We start from the raw sequence: 27,969 nt of genomic DNA, 5'->3' as shown, positions 1-27,969 counted from the left end.
CTCCAAGGTAAATTTAAAATGGGGAAGTCCATAAAAACTGACCCAAAAAAATCCCAATAAGCAAAGGTAATTATAAATACATAAACCAACAAGTAAAGCAGCAATTGGATCAAAGGCACCTTTAAATGTCATAAAAGCACATAAATATGATTAAAACAAATCATTGAAGAAAAAGCAATTAAAATTCACAGCACAAGCATATAGCAAAACATGTAGATAATAAGCAGGTAGCAAATAAGATATAACAGATATATAAAAAGGCAGATTTCCCTGTCACTGATCAATTACTTCTAGGATGCTTTATGATGGGATTTTCTACCCTAGGAATAGGTTACCTCAGCTTTCTTTGACAAAACCTTTCGGAATTTTTGGCCCTCAATGCTCTTCAACCGTACTTAATTTGACCTTTTTAACTTTATTTCTTCGGGCGTCACTGATGAGTCTTTTGAAGATAAAACACGCGTCTGGCGTACACAATTTTAATCCTGGTATCTATGATGAGTTAACTTATAGTGTTATGGTTTTTCTCGGGCAAATGACTTTGGCCATTTTGGCTGTAATGTTATGTATATGCCCCGTAGTTTTGATGGTTTTGAATGTTTTATGAATTTGGCTTTCCAAACTGTTGAGGTGACGGTTACTTCTGAAAATTATACCCACACGACTATCATTAAGTTGGAGCGCTGTTACACGAATGTTAATCGAAGAGGTAACAATCCGCCCTGTTGCCAATTTTCAATATTTAAATAGTATAAATGATATTTGTAAATTCTGAAACTGAGGTTACATCTATTCCACGCTGACAATAAGACGAAATTGGCTGATCTGTAGAGGCCGGCATGGTTTTTTTTTATGCACTTCAATGTTTTATTGTCAAACTGATTTGTCTTGAGCGTATCTGATAAAAATTATTTTGGAAATAAGTGTCGTGTGCATCAATTGGCATCCTACATTTTAAATACAATACATAACTGGTGAGATTTCCTGGAAATTCTGCCGTCGATTTGCAAAGAGAAAATAAGTATGTTTCTAAATGAAAACAACTATCTATAAATAATCATTTGACACTATCAACTTATTTTTCTAACTAATAGATTTTATGGTTCACGAAATAAGACTTTGTTTAAGGATGCAAATATTCTTCTCTTAAAAATGCAAGTCCACCAGAGTCTGTACGCTGGAGGGCAACCATCAATCTATATATGGTTGGTTTTATACTGCTGGATTGTTTCCATTTCTTCAAAATGTCATATAACTGACTATACATATCCTTGAAGTGGTTATGCATGGTTTCCTCGATACTATAGAAACTGAGTCCTAATTCAATACCAAGCTGTATGACACAGTTTCCTATATGTTTAGGCAGTCTGTTTAGAACTTCATCAGCAGGAATCTCTTGTAAGCGACTGTCTGCAATATCTGAAATGCCAATTTAAGATGAATTAAAGAAATATATAGAATGTATCGAGTGCCTTGCAATAATGTTTAAACATTAATCTAATACAAGAAATTGTTAAGAGCATCGATACAACAGTAGTGTATGCCTTTTTATAACATAGCTCAATAAAGATGCTGTTCACATTATTTTGCAATATTTGATTAATTGAATGAACGCGTTGAAGTTCATATAGGATTTTTCCCGATATATTTAATAATAACAACAAATAGCTGACAGGATAAAGGAGACGATTGTTACCCCTAGAAACAAACATTGTAAAGCATCTTCGGCTGTAATCAGCCTCTCACCTATGTGTTATTTATATAATGACTGCGACGACAACGATTGGGCATCCTTTTAAATTTCAGGGTTGTATAAATATACAGCTACGTCATGGAGGAATGTGGATGTTAAATCCTACTAATGTTTGGACAGTGAAACGCAGTCTGCACGTTTCAAACTTTCAATTCATATGATGGGTTCGTAGTTAGCGTATTGCACGTCTAGTTTCTGTTCATATCCAACACTACCTCTTTTTCATAATATAGATTAATGGAATTTTTAATTACCAGCTTCATTTTCACCCAAAATATTTAATTTTGAGCGGTGCAGTAAAAGGGAACAACAATACATTGTTTCCGATATAAAATTTAGTTGTACGCGGCACGAACTAAAATTTAAATGCTCAATCTGTTTCGAAGCCTCACAAAATACTTTTTATTTCAAAGACGATGTATGGTTATTCCATATTAGACATGAATACGGTTTTTTTGAAAACTATCAATTGTTATTTTTTTTTCTCGACTTACAAAAGAGAGGTTCGCTCGATATTCTTGCTGATAAAGTCGGTATCAAAAACACATATGCCATTATTCTATGTGTATTCGATTAAAGACAGGTTTGATTTGTTAAAGTTTTATTTAAAATGCATACGGAGATTTAGGAAACATTATGAACCCTAAATATAACTTCTTCGATGAATTTTAGTTTGGAAAATTGCACATATTATTATTATGGATTTTTTTTATTAGTATCACTAGTTTAATTGTAATATTTAAACCTCATTAAGGATTACAAAAGGGAAATACATAGACATATAGTTCCAACCCCGAATTGAAATCTGAAAACGAAGTTTCGATAATATTCATTAAACTGAAGAAATTTCAGATCCGTAAAAAGATACAGGAATGAAATCGAATACAAATTCCAATCATTTACATTGTTTCGCTGCGACGTTCAACGTTCACTGAATTTTGTATAAACCATATAAACATTTAACAGTTTTACTAATTCCTATTAAGTTATTCTAGCCGGTCTACAAACTTACCTATTAGGCAGGTATTTTCTCTCAGAATCTGAAAGTTAAATGTACAAATTAGCGACACCAATTACCTGCTCTAGCACTTGTTATAATTCCATGTATGAAACGGAAACTCATAAAGTAGATTACTTTGGATCTTGAAATAACGAGACAAAACAATAATATGGAAGAACCTTCTGTTAGCAAGATCACCTACCCAACACATAATGACAACAAAGTGAAGACGGACGAGCTTACACACAGACTAACGGTCGGATGAACAGTTATAAAACATAACACGCTTCGAAACTTCGTTGCATTGCGTATACTAACTTGGAATGACAATTGTAAATGATTTGATGATCTATTCAAATATCATATCATCTTCAAGATACGGTTGGATTATGATAATGATTGAAAATGAGTTCGTTTTCTATTTTTCCGGTCTGTCTGTGTTTAAAAAAGACATTTGATTGTTCACAATCTATAACTGTGACTTTTGTTGTTAAACTTGTTTTTGTATGATTCATATAGAGATTTTCAGTCATTATTTGTGCTTACTTCTGTGATTAAAAGCCTGAAATATGCCGGGTATGAATGCGTCATGCATACTAAAGGAAACCTATTTTTAGGCCTCTTGTGTGTGCTGTTCAGTAAAAAATTGAAAACAACACGTTTAATAATTTCATGCGTCCGAAGCGCTTTTCTGGATTTACTTTCATCAGGAACGCTCAAAGCCAAACATTTGAAATCCGAGGGATGTATAAGTACCGAAACAGTTGAAGAGTTAAGTTACTATCTTATGGTCGTAAATCGTATATTTCATGCAACTACAAATGAGGGGGTGAGAGAGCTAATAATAAATTTGCGTTCTTGATGTAAGAGAGGCTTAAATTGCTGTGTTGTTTATTCTTAAAAAAATATTCGAAAATTTTAAGTAAAGTTAACGATTTAAATATGATTGCAGTCTCATATTCAAGTTTTATCGTTATCAAAATTTTTATGACGGCTATTAATTTATCACCGTCGGTAATAAGATAGGGTTTTGATTCGTTTGTCAATCTTTATGAAAACAAGGAGATTTACGACATCTACAGGTCAACAGATGTTTTTGTGACCTATATTTCTGCTTTTTTGCCGTTCCCCTTTGGTCATGATTTTATCTGTTTATCGACTTGCGAGTATTACGGCCCTTCTTGGTATCTTCAGTTTTCATATAACTTCACAGAAGTCTTCTGTAAATGTTAAGGTTACTGTATAAATATCCTCTTGACAAAAATGACAAATTTGATCTTCAACTGATTTTCTTCGTGATTGATTTTTGATTATCAAGACTGTGCATTAAATCCTCATTGGTATACGATATATGTTCAAATTTAAAGATTTAACCAAACTGTACTTAGACAAAATGTAAGATTACCAAGTCTAGCCGTTTGATAGAAAAAATGTATTGAAAGACATAATTCATAATCAGACTGCACATTAATTGATGGCAGCATTACCTCACCGATGTTCTAAACTAAAACGTAGATATAAGCAGTCTATTTGCTTATATCTATGTCATTTAGTCTCTAGCAAATAGCCGTCTCATTTGCTATCATGTCGCATCTTCTTATGTGTATATCGTAAATCCATAAAACCAAGAGAAAGAAAACCTGATGGAATCGTATGAACTCAGAGAGAGAGAGAGAGAGAGAGTGCAACATCCGCTCAAAATGTTACAATAGGGGAATGATCATAATCGGTAAATATTACATTGTATCGGAGACTTATGATGTCGATTTCAGCCATTCTTGCGCATAACCCTGCCTGAGCAATAAGTTAGAAAATGTCACAAACCTGGCAAAGATAATGTTGCCTGTCAACTTCTATTAAAGCATTAGAGACCAGCTTCAATTTAACTGGCTGAAGCTTTGCCTCTCTCTTCTTTTTCCACTCATACAATGCCATTAGCTTCTTGCCGACCTCCCCATTTCCGTCATATTGATATACAATTCCTTCCCATTCTGCAGTAGTCAGTCCTAGATGAATCAGAAATTGGTCAAACACGCTAACCTCTATTTGTTTCGCTAATCGAACAAAATGTTGATCATTTGGAGTTAAATCAAGGGCATCACTTTCAAATCCTAAAAATATAGTACAGCTGAAACTATACAGAAACAAATAGGTTTCTTTACCCTTTATCTTGACAATAGAACATCAGTGATGAACTTGAAAACAAAAGTTCTGTTTGATTGATTGTTGTTTGCGTCGTCCAGTGGCCTGTTCAGGACGAGAACAAATTAACAATAAATACAATAAGGTCTTCAAACTTCATTGATGTTTTCAGTCATTTTGGCATTACATGAATACAAATATTTCTTTTTAAAGAGGATAATAGCTATCAAAGGTACCAGGATTATAATTTAATACGCCAGACGCGCGTTTCGTCTACATAAGACTCATCAGTGACGCTCAGATCAAAATAGTTATAAAGCCAAACAAGTACAAAGTTGAAGAGCATTGAGGACCCAAAATTCCCAAAAGTTGTGCCAAATACGGCTAAGGTAATCTATTCCTGGGATAAGAAAATACTTAGTTTTTCGAAAAATTCAAAGTTTTGTAACAGGAACTTTATAAAAATTACCATATAATTGATATTCATGTCAACACCGAAGTGCTGACTACTGGGCTGGTGATACCCTCGGGGACGAAACATCCACCAGCAGTGGCATCGACCCAGTGGTGTAAATAGTTATCAAAGGTACCAGGATTATAATTTAATACGCCAGACGCGCGTTTCGTCTACATAACCTCACTAGCCAAAGCTAATCGTTCTGAGGGTCCTCATAATAATTCTTGTATTCCTGAATATTTCTGCTGTTTTTAATATATATATAAATCTATGATAGTTTTAAAGATAATACGCCAAAAAAAATTTAAATTGACCAACACTAACGCCTTTACGGAGAATAACTCTCTAAAGGAGTCGTTTGATAATTTTTGTGTATATAGCCAATTGGTAAATATCTACATTCTGAGCAATTCTATCTTGACGACACATTTTCTCTGTCTTTTGTGACTATTCTCTGAATATACAACTACGATTTATTTAAGTAATAACTGATTATCTGGGAACAAATATGAAAACTAAACAACACCAAAGATGATTGACTTTGGTTTCAATTGGCCTTGGGGTTTCAGAGGAAACTATTTTGTAAAAGTTTATTGACGGACGACGGACAGAAGATATGAAACCAAAGAATTGCCATTTACGAATGGAAAAAAGAAGCCATACAACTTTTTTTCTGCCACATAAACATCTTACCTTTACAACTGGTAGGACAAAGTTCATTTGTCTGAAATTAAAAACAAATTAGATATTCTTACATTATGTTTACTATATCTATCTAATAATACAAAATTATACTCCACTATTTTGACGATTGAAGATTAAGATCACATCAAGGTTGACTGTCAAACAAACGGTATAAGACAAAAAGAGGGAACATATATCAAGGGGGCAACACAAACAATAGATCGAAGAAAAACAGAAATACCATAGTCAGAAAGAAACATAAAAAGAAACGACAAAAAGAAAAACAACAGTCAAACTAAAGACTAAGCAACGAGCTCGGCAAAAAATACCAGGGTGAACTCAGATGCTTCGGAAGGACAGTTCCTGCTCAATTAGTATCACCCTCTGCTTTACTCTTGTCAAAATGAGTTGTACATAGCGTCATGTACGTTGATAAAGCACAATGCAACAGTGGATTGGTAAATGTATTTGTCTACCAATAAAACTTGATCGAATGTGAAAGTTTAAAATGAAAACGGGTTTTCCAGCAAAAATCATAGACACGACTGTTACTGGTAGAGACAAAAAAAAACAAATCAAAACGTGACATATTGACGCTTCGAACTAAATTTTACGAGAATAACTATTTCTTATTAAACTTGTTTTGGCCGACGGAAGAATTAAATTTGCAAAACGATTTTTAGACTATTGATTGAATAGATTGTTAATGAAACGCTTATTTTTTTATCAAACAATTTTCGGAAATAATTAAACATTTGTTAAAACAGGTGGTTGCCTATGAAAAAATTGAGTGAGAATTCAATTAAACAATTTACCTTGTCAAATATCCAGTACATTGGATATTTCGTTTGATGCTTTACTTCGTGCTTGCATGTCCATTCTTTCTGTAGTTTAACATCCGACAACGGTACTAGGCAAACCTCTCTGTGACAAATCAATCCAACTTTAATGTTGAAAAAGCGAGAAACATCCAGGTCGACTGAAAACTTTCCAAAACTCTGAAGGTAAAACTTGAGAATGTTGGTCAAGGCTAATGTAAGACATTCTTGAATACTTGCCGCCACATCTGGTGATATCAAATGTATTGATTCTGCATTTGTGAGGTACACCATGACATGCTGTCCTTCAATCATTATACGAAGTTCATTGCGTTCATCAACATTCAACAAAGCTGACTGATAATATAGACACGGCCGACCGTTTTCTTCTTTCAGTGGCCACACCACCAAAGCTGTGGCAATTAACTTGAACGATAAGGCAGACGGGACAGCTAGATCAGTCATTTCATATGCTATTGCTATTGTGTGATTCGTTAAGAAATTTCATTTCCGCTTTGGTTATCAGTTTGACATCGCGCGATTTCATTTCGGAAATTACCAATTCTAACGGAACCCAAGCTATTGGCTTCCTTTCACCCCATGTTGGCTGTTGAAATGCAATTTCAACCAAATCAGCTGTAAGATTTTTGATTTCAAGATCTTTTGGATTGGTAGCATTTATAAAAAATACTCTGCCACAAACAATGTGTTTGTTATGTTTATGGATGCTAAACATTTTTGTCAGTTCCTCTGTATACTGTTTTGCTTTTCTTTTCAGTTCTTTCTGAAAATATACCAAATTTGGAAGATGAAACAGCATCTCTCTGTTTAGTTATCTAGAAAATTTAAATCTGGAAAATAGTTGATATTTCTTTCTGCAGTAATTTTTTTTTTTATGATTTGCAATTATTTAGAAATTTTTTGAAACTGCTTAGATAATTTATAGATAAATTCAACCAACACTTCTATCTTTTAGCATAGATAAAGCTTTACTAATTACCATAAGAAGAAAACAACCGATCCAATGAGACTGAATCACTCATTTGTCAGTTTGGCATAACTTTTAATCTTTATCACAATGTTTTCTTCCAGAAACAAACTATTTTTTTTAACAAAGATACCGTTTTTCATGTGCATTACATTGAAATCAAGGCGATTCATTTTTCAGTACCAAGATCACTTTTAAAAAAAAAAAACACAATCAAAATATTTCTAAATAAAGGCAACAGTAGTATACCGCTTTTCAAAAGTCATAAATCGATTAAGAGAAAACAAGTCTGGGTTACAAACTAAAACCGAGGGAAACACATCAACTATAAGAGGAAAACAACGGAACAACAGAAACACTGAACTGCAACAAAAACAAACGCCAACATACATAGAAACAGACTACTTGATAACAACTGCCATATTCCTGACTTGGTACAGGACATTTTAAGAAAAATGGTGGATTGAACCTGGTTTTATGGCTAGCCAAACCTCCCGCTTATATGGCAATGTTAAAAATACCGCTGACAACACTACGTGACAGGAATACAGTACAAACAAACGCAAGAACACTCAACACATATAAATACATAAATGAATAATATAATAGTATATTACAACCTGTAAACCGCAAAATAACAACGGACACCTCCCATGAATTTACGACAGCACACCAGGACACCACAAACGAAATATAAACTGCGCGTCACATGAATGGATCAATGTCACAAAAAGGAACGTATTTTTTGTGACGTTTATATTATCACGGGTAGATTTCAAAAAATAAAATAGATTTGTTTTATTTGTAGACACGTATAAGAATATTAAATTGGGATCTAAAATCTTCTTAAGTCCTAATCCCTCCTTAACTGAAATGGGTCTCGACTTAGCACCCATCACAATATTTAATTCCACTGAATTGATCACACTTTGCCATGTTTATCAATTTAATAAAATATATGAAAAATGAAATTTCATAAACGTCATCAATAAAGAGCAAAAATTCCAGTTTCAGTAATATCAGTTATCTGGAGATCTTTCTTTGCTGGTCATTATTAATGTTAACAGTTATTTTTATCTGTCAGAGTTTTAGAGATAATAAGGCAAAAACCTAAAATTGGTGTAAAACTAAATTTAATAACAATAATCACTTTACTCTAATTCTCAGCAAATTGGGATCTTTTGCCAAAATCTTACGTTGAAAAGAAATTTGTGTTACCAAACTTTCAATTATGGTCAAAAGCTCTCAAAACACAAGATTTGTGAAAGGTCTACCGAGAGCAAATGCGGTTGTCTAGAGCAAGATCTTGTCTATCTTAGGGTGTTTCTATTTCTTACCAATTTACGCGGCTTACGTTTGATTCTTATTAGGATTGAAATAGGAAGTCAGCATGAAAGGGATTGTTTTGTTGACACTTTTCTCTTTTTACGCTAAAAGTTCATCTATGCTGATGTTATGTGCACGAGAGAAGCCTCTTCTTTCTTTTATTCATATATGCAACCTCGATTGTTTATGTGGCTGAGAAGTTTAAGTTATGGCTGAGTCACGGTATCATTGATGGAATAAATCCACTTAATCTGAAATATTGGGTAGATTGAAAACTCATTGTAGAACGATGTTGGTCTCATTTGGATTTATTAGCTCAGTGCAAATGAGCTGTCGTCCAATTCCTCATTTATATAGTTATGATAAAGAATGTAATAATAAGACAGAGATTTCAAAGGAATTCTGTTGAGAGATTGGTAATGTAGGTATGTTGCATGAAAGTACCTTTTCCTTATGAGTCCATTTCATGTCAACGTCGTCAATGAAAGTCAATGAAACGAAATGAATAAACTCATCATAGATACCAGATTAAAATTTTGTACGATGTGAGGGTGGCAAAGAGAAGTAATTGCCATTAAGACACGAAAGCAACTGAACAAAACATTTAGTTGGTGAGTCTATAATTACCGTGAGATTTATATACCTATCCCTTTTAGGGAGTCAGAGGGGTTCGGAACATTTTATCTCCCACGGTTCTGTCGCCTATGACAGTCAATAAGTAAATCAATACCAATAAAATCCGCACGAATTCATCTTAAAGATATACAAAATAAAACAATTGCGATAAAAGAATTATTGCATGTTTACTTGGCATACATACACCTTTTTAAAATTGCCACATGGTAATTTTATAATGAACTAAATTGTATAGATAGTATTAATTTAAGATTGGAAACTGATCTTTAAACGTTTCGTCAATAGATTCTGATAAAAAAAACGTACTACTCAGATCAAAGGACTTTTTTTATATGCAGCTCAATACAAATTTGTATCAACGGACTGATTCCTCGATAAGCCGAATAACGCCATCGGAATAAGTACATAAGACACTGGGTTTTCCGATATGAATATTATACTAATTCATTACATCTGTATTATCCAATTTTTAATTGATATCAAAACAATTCACAAAACGTAAAATTAAATTCCATTCCACAATTGTGTAACATTATTATAAGAGTCGATACCGGTATAAAAGTAGCAAAATAAAAACAATGTTGTGTATACAAACATTGTATGTCTTAACATTTAAACATATCTTTTTGTAGGTATTGGATAACAGCTTTTTATCAAAAATAATCATATGTAAAAAGAAATATGTTCAGTCTTACCAGACACTGCAATATTTTCTATCATTCTATGTAAAATTTCATGTTCGAAAGAGAGTCGAAATAAGGGATCAAATTGTATCAACATAATCAGATTGAAAAAAAAAAAACAGGGAAGCTGAATTTTCAGTCGACACCATAAACCATAAAAAAACAAGTAAATACCAAACTGACCTGAAATTTGCTTGACAGATCTTTAAAAATTTCAAATGTCGTCAGTTTTTTGTAACTTGTGTTGTATCTGTTTGTTCAGTAACAGCTTGTGTATGCTATTAATTTATCAATATCGAAAAAGACAAAATAATGGTTTTAATTTTTTCTTTAGATTAAACTTTTATCAGATTAAACTTGCATAGATTTTTTTTCATATAAAAATATAAACAAACCTCTTCAAAATAGTCGCTATGCGTAGCAGCGAATACTATCATTGGCATTTTGTCATCACTGTCTCCACAATACGCAAGAACTGAATTGACCCAATGAGTAAGTATTGCTGAAAAAATATCAGCAAATAAAAAAAAATACTGAAATGTCTTATCAATGTACTTCTTCTAATGATTTTATAGTTGATAATGAAAGTATTGTGTAAGAACATCTTTTTAAAATGAGTTGCATTATCAAGTCAAATTGTTACAGTCATGAATTACTTGTTGTTTAAAATGAAAATGTTCAACAGCGAGTTTCTGGCTTTTAAATAGAGTAAACTTCAAGATATTTCCTATTTAAATTGTTTTTGAATAACATTGCATATTTCAGAAGAGTTGAGATAGTTACGTCTAGATATCGAATATCTTTTTTGATAATACATTACAACTATGTTGTTAAACGTACATGCCGCTGTGAAATTGCCTTGTGGATTTTCCTTCAGTGGTTCATATAAACCTATGCTTCCATCAAACATTAATACAAAAGTTCCTTTTTGCTGAATAAATAATTGATGAGTCATATCAAATGACCTTTGTCCACCAAAGTCAACAAGGTCAGAGGGAGCAATTTCCATGTTAAATTTCCCATCTTTAAGCTCTTTCAAGACGTCTTTATGAATGGATAAAGCTGTATAATCTGATACTTGGCGCCTTTGAAATGATTTCCTTTGTTCACCTTCAGGCTTACTGGCCTCTTGATTTTTTAATTTCGTGATATTACTTTTCTCTGTTTCAGTTGACATCTCTGCATTGATAAATTTTGCTGTGCGTATTTGGGTTGTGTTAGGCTCTACTGTATTTACATGATCAATTCGATTAACACTGGAAAGATCGTGTGTTACGGAAGCATCTTCGATGATTAAATTTGGCCTTCCACGCAGTAGTTTCAATATAACTTCATTGTTACCTTTATTAAAAACATATTACAAGGTAATTCAATCAATAACATCTACATGTTTTCAAATAATGTAACAATTCTTATATGAGATTTACAATCAGCAGATGAAATTAACTGTGAATTAATGAGCTTATAATACTTGGAAGGTAAATATATAAGACATTTCGAAAAACAACACCAAAACGCGATCAAGCAACAAAATACTTCTAAGGGCAACATTAAATTACAGAGTTGTAGCCTTAGCTGCTGTAGAACTACACTAAACATTTGCAATTTATATGCATTATTCAAATCATGCCAAAAGTATTGAAGTCTTGTCGACTAAGCTGAGGGCGTTCTCAAGAACTAAGAGTCAACCAGCAGCTAAACTGATCAAACGATAACAACATGAACGTATGACTGAATTAGCAGTAGTTGAATTACTTGTACACATCATGAAAACTATTGGACAGTACAACAGACCACACGAACCACCAACACCCGACTCTGAAAAACAAAGACATACAAAGAAAAAGAAAGAACACATTGTCCAAATAGCTTAACAAGGTCATGTGTTTCTCTGACTGTTTATGACGTCTTTACACTAAATCCATAGGATGTTGGATGTGTACGGATTGATAATTTAGTCTTGGATGCATGATTTTTTTTATTAGTTGTTAGTGGCTTTGAACTAGCTGTCAGTAACTGCGAGTACTCTCAGATCTATACTTTGTGTCTTTTTGTTGTTTGGATGTACAAGTACCCGGCCACGTCCACTTGTATTTGTAGTATTTGTATTTTTATCCATCTGATGAGTTAAGCCTCTTTCAACTGATTTTTATAGTTCGTTCTTATGTTGTACTGTTACACCACTGTCCCAGGTTAGGGGGAGGGTTGGGATCCCGCTAACATGTTTAACCCCGCCACATTCTGTATGTATGTGCATGTCCCAAGTCAGGAGCCTGTAATTCGGTGGTTGTCGTTTGTTTATGTGTTACATATTTGTTTTTTGTTCATTTTCTGTACATAAATTAGGTCGTTAGTTTTCTCGTTTGAATTGATTTACATTGTCATTTCGGGGCCTTTTTGTAGCTGACTGTGCGGTATGAGCTTTGCTCATTGTTGAAGGCCGTACGGTGACCTATAGTTGTTAATTTCTGTGTCATTTGGTCTCTTGTGGAGAGTTGTCCCATTGGCAATCATACCACATCTTCTTTTTTATAATCTAGTATAGAGTCACAGCATTTGGTGGTGTTAAACTTGATTTACGTACGCACTATTCTCCCCTGCGACTATCTAAACCATACATCGTTAAGATAAAAATCTTGCACAGTCAAGCTACCATCACAGGATGACATTTTACTTGAAAAAGGAATTCAAAAGCCGACCAAAATCAAAGACTTGAGGATTTACTTGAAAAAGGAATTCAAAAGCCGACCAAAATCAAAGACTTGAGGACCAGTGTGTTGTTTCTTCGATAAGCACGTGGCATTTAAGAGTATGGGAAAAGATTGGTCGGCTCAGAATCAGAATAATTCGTCCCGGCTCGGTGGGATATCTTCCTGCGGACTGTTTCCTTTATGAACTATGATCAACTATATAGCTAGCACTTTAAAAACCCAACTAAACGTATCGATTTAGTACAAAGTATGGTTCCTATCAAATTAACATGTTCTGTTACTTATATGTATGTAATATTTGTAAATCGGAAAACGGAAATAGGCATATAATTTTTCAATGCAAAATCTAAAACAAAATATCATTTATTTAAGAAAAAAAATAATTTCCTTAACAGAAAGTGGTTTGGAAAAATAAAGCAGATTCCTTTTCTTTCAATTTCAGTTCCTTAATATAACATAATTTTACTTCTTTTATTATCATTATTAGTATAGCTGCTACTATCATTATCTACCTTTCTTTTTATTTTGTTAATCAGAACCAATTTCAAATGACAAACTAATGGTTTCTTTTTTCAAAATATTAATCTTCTGAATGATTGTTTAGGAGATCCTCCAGAAAATGGTTTGATTTAAGTAAATATTTTGAAGAAGACTACATGAATCAGTGAAAAATATTTTGAAGAATGAAGCTACAGAATGGATGTAAGAAATATTCAGTTTACCAGCTGACTGAGGGAAATTCAATTTCAATTTCAGTTCCTTAATATAACATAATTTGACTATTTTTATTACCATTATTATAATATATACTTTATTCCAAAAGCAAATACAGCTTATATAGGATACATACATATAATGATAATAATTTTATATGCACCTATAACAAGAATTCTTACAAAATATTGAGTTACACAGTATATAAACAGGGGCGGATCCAGTCATTTTTAAAAGGGGGGTTCCCAACCCAGGATAAAGGGGGGGGTTCCAACTATATGTCCCCGTTCAAATGCATTGATCGTCTTAATAAAAGGGGGGTTCCAACCCCCGGAACCCCCCCTCTAGATCCGCCACTGATAAATTAAAGGTGTACACGAAATAAAATATAATACGAAATACGAGCGGAGAATTACATACTTTTTATAAACACAATATGTGAAAACAAATATACTAAATACAGGCAATTAAATTCTGAGTTTTTCTGATGATTTAAAAATATACCTAAGTTATTTAATTCTTTAATATTTCTTACAGATAACAATTCGATAAGTTTGTATGATCTTTGTATGCAGATGGATTTCTCCAATAATACTTTTTAATATACTTTTCTCGGATTTGACTATATTTTTGACACATTAGTATAGCTGCTACTATCACATGTATCATTATCTAATTTTATTATTATCTTCTTAATCAGAACCTATTCAAATTGACAAAATAATGGCATAATATAATAATGATATGAAAGGAAATAAATGACGAAGATTCAAGGACCCTAATTATTACATCATGGACATCGAACCATCTTACTGTCCAAGATATGAACAATACTTTAAAAGTATAGTTTTTATGTGGCTTATAGTTTGTTTAGATATAGTCATAAGCTCAAAATTCAACCAGCATCATATTCTAAAATGAATGAAAAATTTACAGAACGGACGAACTAACAAATGAACAGTCGAAGTTATTTATTCCAATTCATATATTCTCTTTTTTCAAAAGGAGTCATATAATTATACATGTATTATGTGTTCATACAATAAATAAGATTATTTTGATGCATACTCTTCCACAAAATAATAATAATAACAAACGAGTCTTCTGTGGAAGACGTGTGTCGCCTCCCGTCTCCGAAACCAAAGCAGAAACGGAGAAGTCAATGTTTTTGTAAAGTAAACCACAGGCACTTGTCTATGGAAAAAAAATTACCTATATACTTTAATATGTAGGTATTTTTTTCAGAAACAAGTGCCTGTGTAGGAAACCCCTAAATTTACTCAGATAAAAATCAATATAGCAAATGCACACTGCACCACCTGTAGGAGAATATGTGCAAGCTTATTTTTTTATCAAGTTGTTTTCTAGGAAATTTCGATTAACAAAGTGTGACACGGACGACGACGCACCGTGACTGACATTTGTTTTGTTAGCAACAACAACAATAATAATGAATTGTAATGATAATGATAATAATGATTATAAAAATAATAGTAGTAATATAATAGTAAAATAATAAAATAAAAAGATGAAGAGGAAAATACTAATAATAACAAATAAATATGTACAAGGAACACATAAATGACTATTTAAACAAGATATAGCAGTTATAAAAAGAGGAAAAAACAAAAAGTCAACATGATACCGCACAGAAAACAAGATTGCGAACACGAACCCCGACCGGGGTAGGGGTAAGGGTGGGGTGGGGGGGGGGGGGTAAGGGTGGGGGGAGTCGGGGGAAATGAAAACACCATTTTCAGGACAAAGGATAGACCAGACTGTCATCGGTAGAAACAAAGCAGACATTTAAAAAGGAAGACAAATACAATATGGAAAACTACAGCAAAAACAGCACGAACCCGTCTTTAAACAAAAGTTGGTTACTCCCGAAGTTAAGACTACAAACATATATACAAAAAAGTATTAACAAAAATACCGAGCTCCAAGGTAAATTTAAAATGGGGAAGTCCATAAAAACTGACCAAAAAAATCCCAATAAGCAAAGGTAATTATAAATACATAAACCAACAAGTAAAACAGCACATGGATCAAAGGCACCTTTAAATGTCATAAAAGCACATAAATATGATTAAAACAAATCACTGAAGAAAAAGCAATTAAAATTCACAGCACAAGCATATAGCAAAACATGTAGATAATAAGCAGGTAGCAAATAAGATATAACAGATATATAAAAAGGCAGATTTCCCTGTCACTGATCAATTACTTCTAGGATGCTTTATGATGGGATTTTCTACCCTAGGAATAGGTTACCTCAGCTTTCTTTGACAAAACCTTTCGGAATTTTTGGCCCTCAATGCTCTTCAACCGTACTTAATTTGACCTTTTTAACTTTATTTCTTCGGGCGTCACTGATGAGTCTTTTGAAGATAAAACACGCGTCTGGCGTACACAATTTTAATCCTGGTATCTATGATGAGTTAACTTATAGTGTTATGGTTTTTCTCGGGCAAATGACTTTGGCCATTTTGGCTGTAATGTTATGTATATGCCCCGTAGTTTTGATGGTTTTGAATGTTTTATGAATTTGGCTTTCCAAACTGTTGAGGTGACGGTTACTTCTGAAAATTATACCCACACGACTATCATTAAGTTGGAGCGCTGTTACACGAATGTTAATCGAAGAGGTAACAATCCGCCCTGTTGCCAATTTTCAATATTTAAATAGTATAAATGATATTTGTAAATTCTGAAACTGAGGTTACATCTATTCCACGCTGACAATAAGACGAAATTGGCTGATCTGTAGAGGCCGGCATGGTTTTTTTTTATGCACTTCAATGTTTTATTGTCAAACTGATTTGTCTTGAGCGTATCTGATAAAAATTATTTTGGAAATAAGTGTCGTGTGCATCAATTGGCATCCTACATTTTAAATACAATACATAACTGGTGAGATTTCCTGGAAATTCTGCCGTCGATTTGCAAAGAGAAAATAAGTATGTTTCTGAATGAAAACAACTATCTATAAATAATCATTTGACACTATCAACTTATTTTTCTAACTAATAGATTTTATGGTTCACGAAATAAGACTTTGTTTAAGGATGCAAATATTCTTCTCTTAAAAATGCAAGTCCACCAGAGTCTGTACGCTGGAGGGCAACCATCAATCTATATATGGTTGGTTTTATACTGCTGGATTGTTTCCATTTCTTCAAAATGTCATATAACTGACTATACATATCCTTGAAGTGGTTATGCATGGTTTCCTCGATACTATAGAAACTGAGTCCTAATTCAATACCAAGCTGTATGACACAGTTTCCTATATGTTTAGGCAGTCTGTTTAGAACTTCATCAGCAGGAATCTCTTGTAAGCGACTGTCTGCAATATCTGAAATGCCAATTTAAGATGAATTAAAGAAATATATAGAATGTATCGAGTGCCTTGCAATAATGTTTAAACATTAATCTAATACAAGAAATTGTTAAGAGCATCGATACAACAGTAGTGTATGCCTTTTTATAACATAGCTCAATAAAGATGCTGTTCACATTATTTTGCAATATTTGATTAATTGAATGAACGCGTTGAAGTTCATATAGGATTTTTCCCGATATATTTAATAATAACAACAAATAGCTGACAGGATAAAGGAGACGATTGTTACCCCTAGAAACAAACATTGTAAAGCATCTTCGGCTGTAATCAGCCTCTCACCTATGTGTTATTTATATAATGACTGCGACGACAACGATTGGGCATCCTTTTAAATTTCAGGGTTGTATAAATATACAGCTACGTCATGGAGGAATGTGGATGTTAAATCCTACTAATGTTTGGACAGTGAAACGCAGTCTGCACGTTTCAAACTTTCAATTCATATGATGGGTTCGTAGTTAGCGTATTGCACGTCTAGTTTCTGTTCATATCCAACACTACCTCTTTTTCATAATATAGATTAATGGAATTTTTAATTACCAGCTTCATTTTCACCCAAAATATTTAATTTTGAGCGGTGCAGTAAAAGGGAACAACAATACATTGTTTCCGATATAAAATTTAGTTGTACGCGGCACGAAATAAAATTTAATTGCTCAATCTGTTTCGAAGCCTCACAAAATACTTTTTATTTCAAAGACGATGTATGGTTATTCCATATTAGACATGAATACGGTTTTTTTGAAAACTATCAATTGTTATTTTTTTTTCTCGACTTACAAAAGAGAGGTTCGCTCGATATTCTTGCTGATAAAGTCAGTATCAAAAACACATATGCCATTATTCTATGTGTATTCGATTAAAGACAGGTTTGATTTGTTAAAGTTTTATTTAAAATGCATACGGAGATTTAGGAAACATTATGAACCCTAAATATAACTTCTTCGATGACTTTTAGTTTGGAAAATTGCACATATTATTATTATGGATTTTTTTTATTAGTATCACTAGTTTAATTGTAATATTTAAACCTCATTAAGGATTACAAAAGGGAAATACATAGACATATAGTTCCAACCCCGAATTGAAATCTGAAAACGAAGTTTCGATAATATTCATTAAACTGAAGAAATTTCAGATCCGTAAAAAGATACAGGAATGAAATTGAATACAAATTCCAATCATTTACATTGTTTCGCTGCGACGTTCAACGTTCACTGAATTTCGTATAAACCATATAAACATTTAATAGTTTTACTAATTCCTATTAAGTTATTCTAGCCGGTCTACAAACTTACCTATTAGGCAGGTATTTTCTCTCAGAATCTGAAAGTTAAATGTACAAATTAGCGACACCAATTACCTGCTCTAGCACTTGTTATAATTCCATGTATGAAACGGAAACTCATAAAGTGGATTACTTTGGATCTTGAAATAACGAGACAAAACAAAAATATGGAAGAACCTTCTGTTAGCAAGATCACCTACCCAACACATAATGACAACAAAGTGAAGACGGACGAGCTTACACACAGACTAACGGTCGGATGAACAGTTATAAAACATAACACGCTTCGAAACTTCGTTGCATTGCGTATACTAACTTGGAATGACAATTGTAAATGATTTGATGATCTATTCAAATATCATATCATCATCAAGATACGGTTGGATTATGATAATGATTGAAAATGAGTTCGTTTTCTATTTTTCCGGTCCGTCTGTGTTTAAAAAAGACATTTGATTGTTCACAATCTATAACTGTGACTTTTGTTGTTAAACTTGTTTTTGTATGATTCATATAGAGATTTTCAGTCATTATTTGTGCTTACTTCTGTGATTAAAAGTCTGAAATATGCCGGGTATGAATGCGTCATGCATACTAAAGGAAACCTATTTTTAGGCCTCTTGTGTGTGCTGTTCAGTAAAAAATTGAAAACAACACGTTTAATAATTTCATGCGTCCGAAGCGCTTTTCTGGATTTACTTTCATCAGGAACGCTCAAAGCCAAACATTTGAAATCCGAGGGATGTATAAGTACCGAAACAGTTGAAGAGTTAAGTTACTATCTTATGGTCTTAAATCGTATATTTCATGCAACTACAAATGAGGGGGTGAGAGAGCTAATAATAAATTTGCGTTCTTGATGTAAGAGAGGCTTAAATTGCTGTGTTGTTTATTCTTAAAAAAATATTCGAAAATTTTAAGTAAAGTTAACGATTTAAATATGATTGCAGTCTCATATTCAAGTTTTATCGTTATCAAAATTTTTATGACGGCTATTAATTTATCACCGTCGGTAATAAGATAGGGTTTTGATTCGTTTGTCAATCTTTATGAAAACAAGGAGATTTACGACATCTACAGGTCAACAGATGTTTTTGTGACCTATATTTCTGCTTTTTGCCGTTCCCCTTTGGTCATGATTTTATCTGTTTATCGACTTGCGAGTATTACGGCCCTTCTTGGTATCTTCAGTTTTCATATAACTTCACAGAAGTCTTCTGTAAATGTTAAGGTTACTGTATAAATATCCTCTTGACAAAAATGACAAATTTGATCTTCAACTGATTTTCTTCGTGATTGATTTTTGATTATCAAGACTGTGCATTAAATCCTCATTGGTATACGATATATGTTCAAATTTAAAGATTTAACCAAACTGTACTTAGACAAAATGTAAGATTACCAAGTCTAGCCGTTTGATAGAAAGAATGTATTGAAAGACATAATTCATAATCAGACTGCACATTAATTGATGGCAGCATTACCTCACCGATGTTCTAAACTAAAACGTAGATATAAGCAGTCTATTTGCTTATATCTATGTCATTTAGTCTCAAAATGTTACAATAGGGGAATGATCATAATCGGTAAATATTACATTGTATCGGAGACTTATGATGTCGATTTCAGCCATTCTTGCGCATAACCCTGCCTGAGCAATAAGTTAGAAAATGTCACAAACCTGGCAAAGATAATGTTGCCTGTCAACTTCTAATAAAGCATTAGAGACCAGCTTCAATTTAACTGGCTGAAGCTTTGCCTCTCTCTTCTTTTTCCACTCATACAATGCCATTAGCTTCTTGCCGACCTCCCCATTTCTGTCATATTGATATACAATTCCTTCCCATTCTGCAGTAGTCAGTCCTAGATGAACAGAAATTGGTCAAACACGCTTACCTCTATTTGTTTCGCTAATCGAACAAAATGTTGATCATTTGGAGTTAAATCAAGGGCATCACTTTCAAATCCTAAAAATATAGTACAGCTGAAACTATACAGAAACAAATAGGTTTCTTTACCCTTTATCTTGACAATAGAACATCAGTGATGAACTTGAAAACAAAAGTTCTGTATGATTGATTGTTGTTTGCGTCGTCCAGTGGCATGTTCAGGACGAGAACAAATTAACAATAAATACAATAAGGTCTTAAAACTCCATTGATGTTTTCAGTCATTTTGGCATTACATGAATACAAATATTTCTTTTTAAAGAGGATAATAGTTATCAAAGGTGCCAGGATTATAATTTAATACGCCTGACGCGCGTTTCGTCTACATAAGACTCATCAGTGACGCTCAGATCAAAATAGTTATAAAGCCAAACAAGTACAAAGTTGAAGAGCATTGAGGACCCAAAATTCCCAAACGTTGTGCCAAATACGGCTAAGGTAATCTATTCCTGGGATAAGAAATCCTTAGTTTTTCGAAAAATTCAAAGTTTTGTAACAGGAACTTTATAAAAATTACCATATAATTGATATTCATGTCAATACCGAAGTGCTGACTACTGGGCTGGTGATACCCTCGGGGACGAAACGTCCACCAGCAGTGGCATCGACCCAGTGGTGTAAATAGTTATCAAAGGTACCAGGATTATAATTTAATACGCCAGACCCGCGTTTCGTCTACATAACCTCACTAGCCAAAGCTAATCGTTCTGAGGGTCCTCACAATAATTCTTGTATTCCTGAATATTTCTGCTGTTTTTAATATATATATAAATCTATGATAGTTTTAAAGATAATACGCAAAAAAAAATTTTAATTGACCAACACTAACGCCTTTATGGAGAATAACTCTCTAAAGGAGTCGTTTGATAATTTTTGTGTATATAGCCAATTGGTAAATATCTACATTCTGAGCAATTCTATCTTGACGACACATTTTCTCTGTCTTTTGTAACAATTCTCTGAATATACAACTACGATTTATTTTAGTAATAACTGATTATCTGGGAACAAATATGAAAACTAAACAACACCAAAGATGATTGACTTTGGTTTCAATTGGCCTTGGGGTTTCAGAGGAAACTATTTTGTAAAAGTTTATTGACGGACGACGGACAGAAGATATGAAACCAAAGAATTGCCATTTACGAATGGAAAAAGGAAGCCATACAACTTTTTTTCTGCCACATAAAAATCTTACCTTTACAACTGGTAGGACAAAGTTCATTCGTCTGAAATTAAAAACAAATTAGATATTTTTACATTATGTTTACTATATCTATCTAATAATACAAAATTATACTCCACTATTTTGACGATTGAAGATTAAGATCACATCAAGGTTGACTGTCAAACAAACGGTATAAGACAAAAAGAGGGAACATATATCAAGGGGGCAACACAAACAATAGATCGAAGAAAAACAGAAATACCATAGTCAGAAAGAAACATAAAAAGAAACGACAAAAAGAAAAACAACAGTCAAACTAAAGACTAAGCAACGAGCTCGGCAAAAAATACCAGGGTGAACTCAGATGCTTCGGAAGGACAGTTCCTGCTCAATTAGTATCACCCTCTGCTTTACTCTTGTCAAAATGAGTTGTACATAGCGTCATGTACGTTGATAAAGCACAATGCAACAGTGGATTGGTAAATGTATTTGTCTACCAATAAAACTTGATCGAATGTGAAAGTTTAAAATGAAAACGGGTTTTCCAGCAAAAATCATAGACACGACTGTTACTGGTAGAGACAAAAGAAACAAACCAAAACGTGACATATTGACGCTTCGAACTAAATTTTACGAGAATAACTATTTCTTATTAAACTTGTTTTGGCCGACGGAAGAATTAAATTTGCAAAACGATTTTTAGACTATTGATTGAATAGATTGTTAATGAAACGCTTATCTTTTTATCAAACAATTTTCGGAAATAATTAAACATTTGTTAAAACAGGTGGTTGCCTATGAAAAAATTGAGTGAGAATTCAATTAAACAATTTACCTTGTCAAATATCCAGTACATTGGATATTTCGTTTGATGCTTTACTTCGTGCTTGCATGTCCATTCTTTCTGTAGTTTAACATCCGACAACGGTACTAGGCAAACCTCTCTGTGACAAATCAATCCAACTTTAATGTTGAAAAAGCGGGAAACATCCAGGTCGACTGAAAACTTTCCAAAACTCTGAAGGTAAAACTTGAGAATGTTGGTCAAGGCTAATGTAAGACATTCTTGAATACTTGCCGCCACATCTGGTGATATCAAATGTATTGATTCTGCATTTGTGAGGTACACCATGACATGCTGTCCTTCAATCATTATACGAAGTTCATTGCGTTCATCAACATTCAACAAAGCTGACTGATAATATAGACACGGCCGACCGTTTTCTTCTTTCAGTGGCCACACCACCAAAGCTGTGGCAATTAACTTGAACGATAAGGCAGACGGGACAGCTAGATCAGTCATTTCATATGCTATGCATAATGTTCTGTCTCCAACAACGTCCTTGTCGAGAAAGTTGGCTGGAGCTGTAGTTTTGACAATACAAGGTACCAGGTAATCATTTGCCATAGATTGTCCTTCTTTGTGACGTTTGGGCTCAATCAGAACATCAAGATGAATAAGAACCTGCAGAATGTATTTCTTGTAGTTCTCATCAGGCATTATCTCATTAAAAGGCTTCTGATTCCATAGTTGGAAAAGATCACTTTTTGTAATGGAGCCACCATCATGAAGATCTTTGTGTATCTTTGCTAGATGTTTTTTCCTTGGCCAGAAACATTCATCCGTGACAAACGACAGAAGAATATTTACCATAGCTACAGGTTGCAGGACAATGAAATCATCAATTCCAGGAAAGGCAAAATAGAGAATTTTACCAAAGGAGTGTTGAATTTTTAGAAAGTGTTCAAACTGAATATCATTCAGTACGAAATCATTGTGTGATTCGTTAAGAAATTTCATTTCCGCTTTGGTTATCAGTTTGACATCGCGCGATTTCATTTCGGAAATTACCAATTCTAACGGAACCCAAGCTATTGGCTTCCTTTCACCCCATGTTGGCTGTTGAAATGCAATTTCAACCAAATCAGCTGTAAGATTTTTGATTTCAAGATCTTTTGGATTGGTAGCATTTATAAAAAATACTCTGCCACAAACAATGTGTTTGTTATGTTTATGGATGCTAAACATTTTTGTCAGTTCCTCTGTATACTGTTTTGCTTTTCGTTTCAGTACTTTCTGAAAATATACCAAATTTGGAGGATAAAACAGCATCTCTCTGTTTAGTTATCTAGAAAATTTAAATCTGGAAAATAGTTGATATTTCTTTCTGCAGTAAATTTTTTTTTTATGATTTGCAATTATTTAGAAATTTTTTGAAACTGCTTAGATAATTTATAGATAAATTCAACCAACACTTCTATCTTTTAGCATAGATAAAGCTTTACTAATTACCATAAGAAGAAAACAACCGATCCAATGAGACTGAATCACTCATTTGTCATTTTGGCATAACTTTTAATCTTTATCACAATGTTTTCTTCCAGAAACAAACTATTTTTTTTAACAAAGATACCGTTTTTCATGTGCATTACATTGAAATCAAGGCGATTCATTTTTTTCAGTACCAAGATCACTTTTTTTTTAAAAAAACACAATCAAAATATTTCTAAATAAAGGCAACAGTAGTATACCGCTTTTCAAAAGTCATAAATCGATTAAGAGAAAACAAGTCCGGGTTACAAACTAAAACCGAGGGAAACACATCAACTATAAGAGGAAAACAACGGAACAACAGAAACACTGAACTGCAACAAAAACAAACGCCAACATACATAGAAACAGACTACTTGATAACAACTGCCATATTCCTGACTTGGTACAGGACATTTTAAGAAAAGTGGTGGATTGAACCTGGTTTTATGGCTAGCCAAACCTCCCGCTTATATGGCAATGTTAAAAATACCGCTGACAACACTACGTGACAGGAATACAGTACAAACAAACGCAAGAACACTCAACACATATAAATACATAAATGAATAATATAATAGTATATTACAACATGTAAACCGCAAAATAACAACGGACACCTCCCATGAATTTACGACAGCACACCAGGACACCACAAACGAAATATAAACTGCGCGTCACATGAATGGATCAATGTCACAAAAAGGAACGTATTTTTTGTGACGGTTATATTATCACGGGTAGATTTCAAAAAATAAAATAGATTTGTTTTATTTGTAGACACGTATAAGAATATTAAATTGGGATCTAAAATCTTCTTAAGTCCTAATCCCTCCTTAACTGAAATGGGTCTCGACTTAGCACCCATCACAATATTTAATTCCACTGAATTGATCACACTTTGCCATATTTATCAATTTAATAAAATATATGAAAAATGAAATTTCATAAACGTCATCAATAAAGAGCAAAAATTCCAGTTTCAGTAATATCAGTTATCTGGAGATCTTTCTTTGCTGGTCATTATTAATGTTAACAGTTGTTTTTATCTGTCAGAGTTTTAGAGATAATAAGGCAAAAACCTAAAATTGGTGTAAAACTAAATTTAATAACAACAATCACTTTACTCTAATTCTCAGCAAATTGGGATCTTTTGCCAAAATCTTACGTTGAAAAGAAATTTGTGTTACCAAACTTTCAATTATGGTCAAAAGCTCTCAAAACACAAGATTTGTGAAAGGTCTACCGAGAGAATGCGGTTGTTTAGAGCAAGATCTTGTCTATCTTAGGGTGTTTCTATTTCTTACCAATTTACGCGGCTTACGTTTGATTCTTATTAGAATTGAAATAAGAAGTCAGCATGAAAGGGATTGTTTTGTTGACACTTTTCTCTTTTTACGCTAAAAGTTCATCTATGCTGATGTTATGTGCACGAGAGAAGCCTCTTCTTTCTTTTATTCATATATGCAACCTCGATTGTTTATGTGGCTGAGAAGTTTAAGTTATGGCTGAGTCACGGTATCATTGATGGAATAAATCCACTTAATCTGAAATATTGGGTAGATTGAAAACTCATTGTAGAACGATGTTGGTCTCATTTGGATTTATTAGCTCACATCGTACAAAATTTTAATCCTGGTATCTATGATGAGTTTATTCATTTCGTTTCATTGACTTTCATTGACGACGTTGACATGAAATGGACTCATAAGGAAAAGGTACTTTCATGCAACATACCTACATTACCAATCTCTCAACAGAATTCCTTTGAAATCTCTGTCTTATTATTACATTCTTTATCATAACTATATAAATGAGGAATTGGACGACAGCTCATTTGCACTGAGGGTGGCAAAGAGAAGTATTTGCCATTAAGACACGAAAGCAACTGAACAAAACATTTAGTTGGTGAGTCTATAATTACCGTGAGATTTATATACCTATCCCTTTTAGGGAGTCAGAGGGGTTCGGAACATTTTATCTCCCACGGTTCCGTCGCCTATGACAGTCGATAAGTAAATCAATACCAATAAAATCCGCACGAATTCATCTTAAAGATATACAAAATAAAACAATTGTGATAAAAGAATTATTGGATGTTTACTTGGCATACATACACCTTTTTAAAATTGCCACATGGTAATTTTAAAATAATGAACTAAATTGTATAGATAGTATTAATTTAAGATTGGAAACTGATCTTTAAACGTTTCGTCAATAGATTCTGATAAAAAAAAACGTACTACTCAGATCAAAGGACTTTTTTTATATGCAGCTCAATACAAATTTGTATCAACGGACTGATTCCTCGATAAGCCGAATAACGCCATCGGAATAAGTACATAAGACACTGGGTTTTCCGATATGAATATTATACTAATTCATTACATCTGTATTATCCAACTTTTAATTGATATCAAAACAATTCACAAAACGTAAAATTAAATTCCATTCCACAATTGTGTAACATTATTATAAGAGTCGATACCGGTATAAAAGTAGCAAAATAAAAACAATGTTGTGTATACAAACATTGTATGTCTTAACATTTAAACATATCTTTTTGTAGGTATTGGATAACAGCTTTTTATCAAAAATAATCATATGTAAAAAGAAATATGTTCAGTCTTACCAGACACTGCAATATTTTCTATCATTCTATGTAAAATTTCATATCCGAAAGAGAGTCGAAATAAGGGATCAAATTGTATCAACATAATCAGATTGAAAAAAAAACAGGGGAGCTGAATTTTCAGTCGACACCATAAACCATAAAAAAACAAGTAAGTACCAAACTGACCTGAAATTTGCTTGACAGATCTTTAAAAATTTCAAATGTCGTCAGTTTTTTGTAACTTGTGTTGTATCTGTTTGTTCAGTAACAGCTTGTGTATGCTATTAATTTATCAATATCGAAAAAGACAAAATAATGGTTTTACTTTTTTCTTTAGATTAAACTTGCATACATTTTTTTCATATAAAAATATAAACAAACCTCTTCAAAATAGTCGCTATGCGTAGCAGCGAATACTATCATTGGCATTTTGTCATCACTGTCTCCACAATACGCAAGGACTGAATTGACCCAATGAGTAAGTATTGCTGAAAAAATATCAGCAAATAAAAAAAAATACTGAAATGTCTTATCAATGTACTTCTTCTAATGATTTTATAGTTGATAATGAAAGTATTGTGTAAGAACATCTTTTTAAAATGAGTTGCATTATCAAGTCAAATTGTTACAGTCATGAATTACTTGTTGTTTAAAATGAAAATGTTCAACAGCGAGTTTCTGGCTTTTAAATAGAGTAAACTTCAAGATATTTCCTATTTAAATTGTTTTTGAATAACATTGCATATTTAAGAAGAGTTGAGATAGTTACGTCTAGATATCGAATATCTTTTTTGATAATACATTACAACTATGTTGTTAAACGTACATGCCGCTGTGAAATTGCCTTGTGGATATTCCTTCAGTGGTTCATATAAACCTATGCTTCCATCAAACATTAATACAAAAGTTCCTTTTTGCTGAATAAATAATTGATGAGTCATATCAAATGACCTTTGTCCACCAAAGTCAACAAGGTCAGAAGGAGCAATTTCCATGTTAAATTTCCCATCTTTAAGCTCTTTCAAGACGTCTTTATGAATGGATAAAGCTGTATAATCTGATACTTGGCGCCTTTGAAATGATTTCCTTTGTTCACCTTCAGGCTTACTGGCCTCTTGATTTTTTAATTTCGTGATATTACTTTTCTCTGTTTCAGTTGACATCTCTGCATTGATAAATTTTGCTGTGTGTATTTGGGTTGTGTTAGGCTCTACTGTATTTACATGATCAATTCGATTAACACTGGAAAGATCGTGTGTTACGGAAGCATCTTCGATGATTAAATTTGGCTTACCACGCAGTAGTTTCAATATAACTTCAT

General features: G+C 33.0%; 1 protein-coding gene across 1 annotated transcript; it reads right to left on the bottom strand.

Annotated features, from left to right (window-relative positions):
- Positions 1–114: 114 nt before the first annotated feature.
- On the bottom strand, positions 115–27,969 carry LOC127705994 (uncharacterized). The gene is made up of 7 exons (XM_052210388.1): positions 27,475–27,969; positions 27,030–27,136; positions 22,559–23,800; positions 21,754–21,784; positions 4,578–4,864; positions 2,766–2,793; positions 115–1,419 (listed from the first exon to the last, which is right to left on the bottom strand). Exons 1-7 carry the CDS (start codon positions 27,809–27,811, stop codon positions 1,124–1,126), a joined length of 2,328 nt encoding a protein of 775 aa, XP_052066348.1. The 5' UTR covers positions 27,812–27,969; the 3' UTR covers positions 115–1,123.

The sequence above is a fragment of the Mytilus californianus genome, unplaced genomic scaffold (assembly GCF_021869535.1).
Source record: "Mytilus californianus isolate M0D057914Y unplaced genomic scaffold, xbMytCali1.0.p SCAF_6, whole genome shotgun sequence".
Classification (NCBI taxonomy): domain Eukaryota; kingdom Metazoa; phylum Mollusca; class Bivalvia; order Mytilida; family Mytilidae; genus Mytilus; species Mytilus californianus.
The sequence above is the reverse complement of the archived record's forward strand: the minus strand, read 5'-3'. Positions and strand labels throughout refer to the sequence as shown.

Coding starts and splice junctions, on each gene's coding strand:
- LOC127705994 (XM_052210388.1), bottom strand. CDS start 27,811: ATGTCAACTGAAACAGAGAAAAGTAATATCACGAAATTAAAAAATCAA. Junction 23,801..27,029: donor ATAGCGACTATTTTGAAGAG/GTTTGTTTATAT, acceptor GTATATTTTCAG/AAAGTACTGAAACGAAAAGC. Junction 1,420..2,765: donor AGAAAATACCTGCCTAATAG/GTAAGTTTGTAG, acceptor TTGGCATTTCAG/ATATTGCAGACAGTCGCTTA.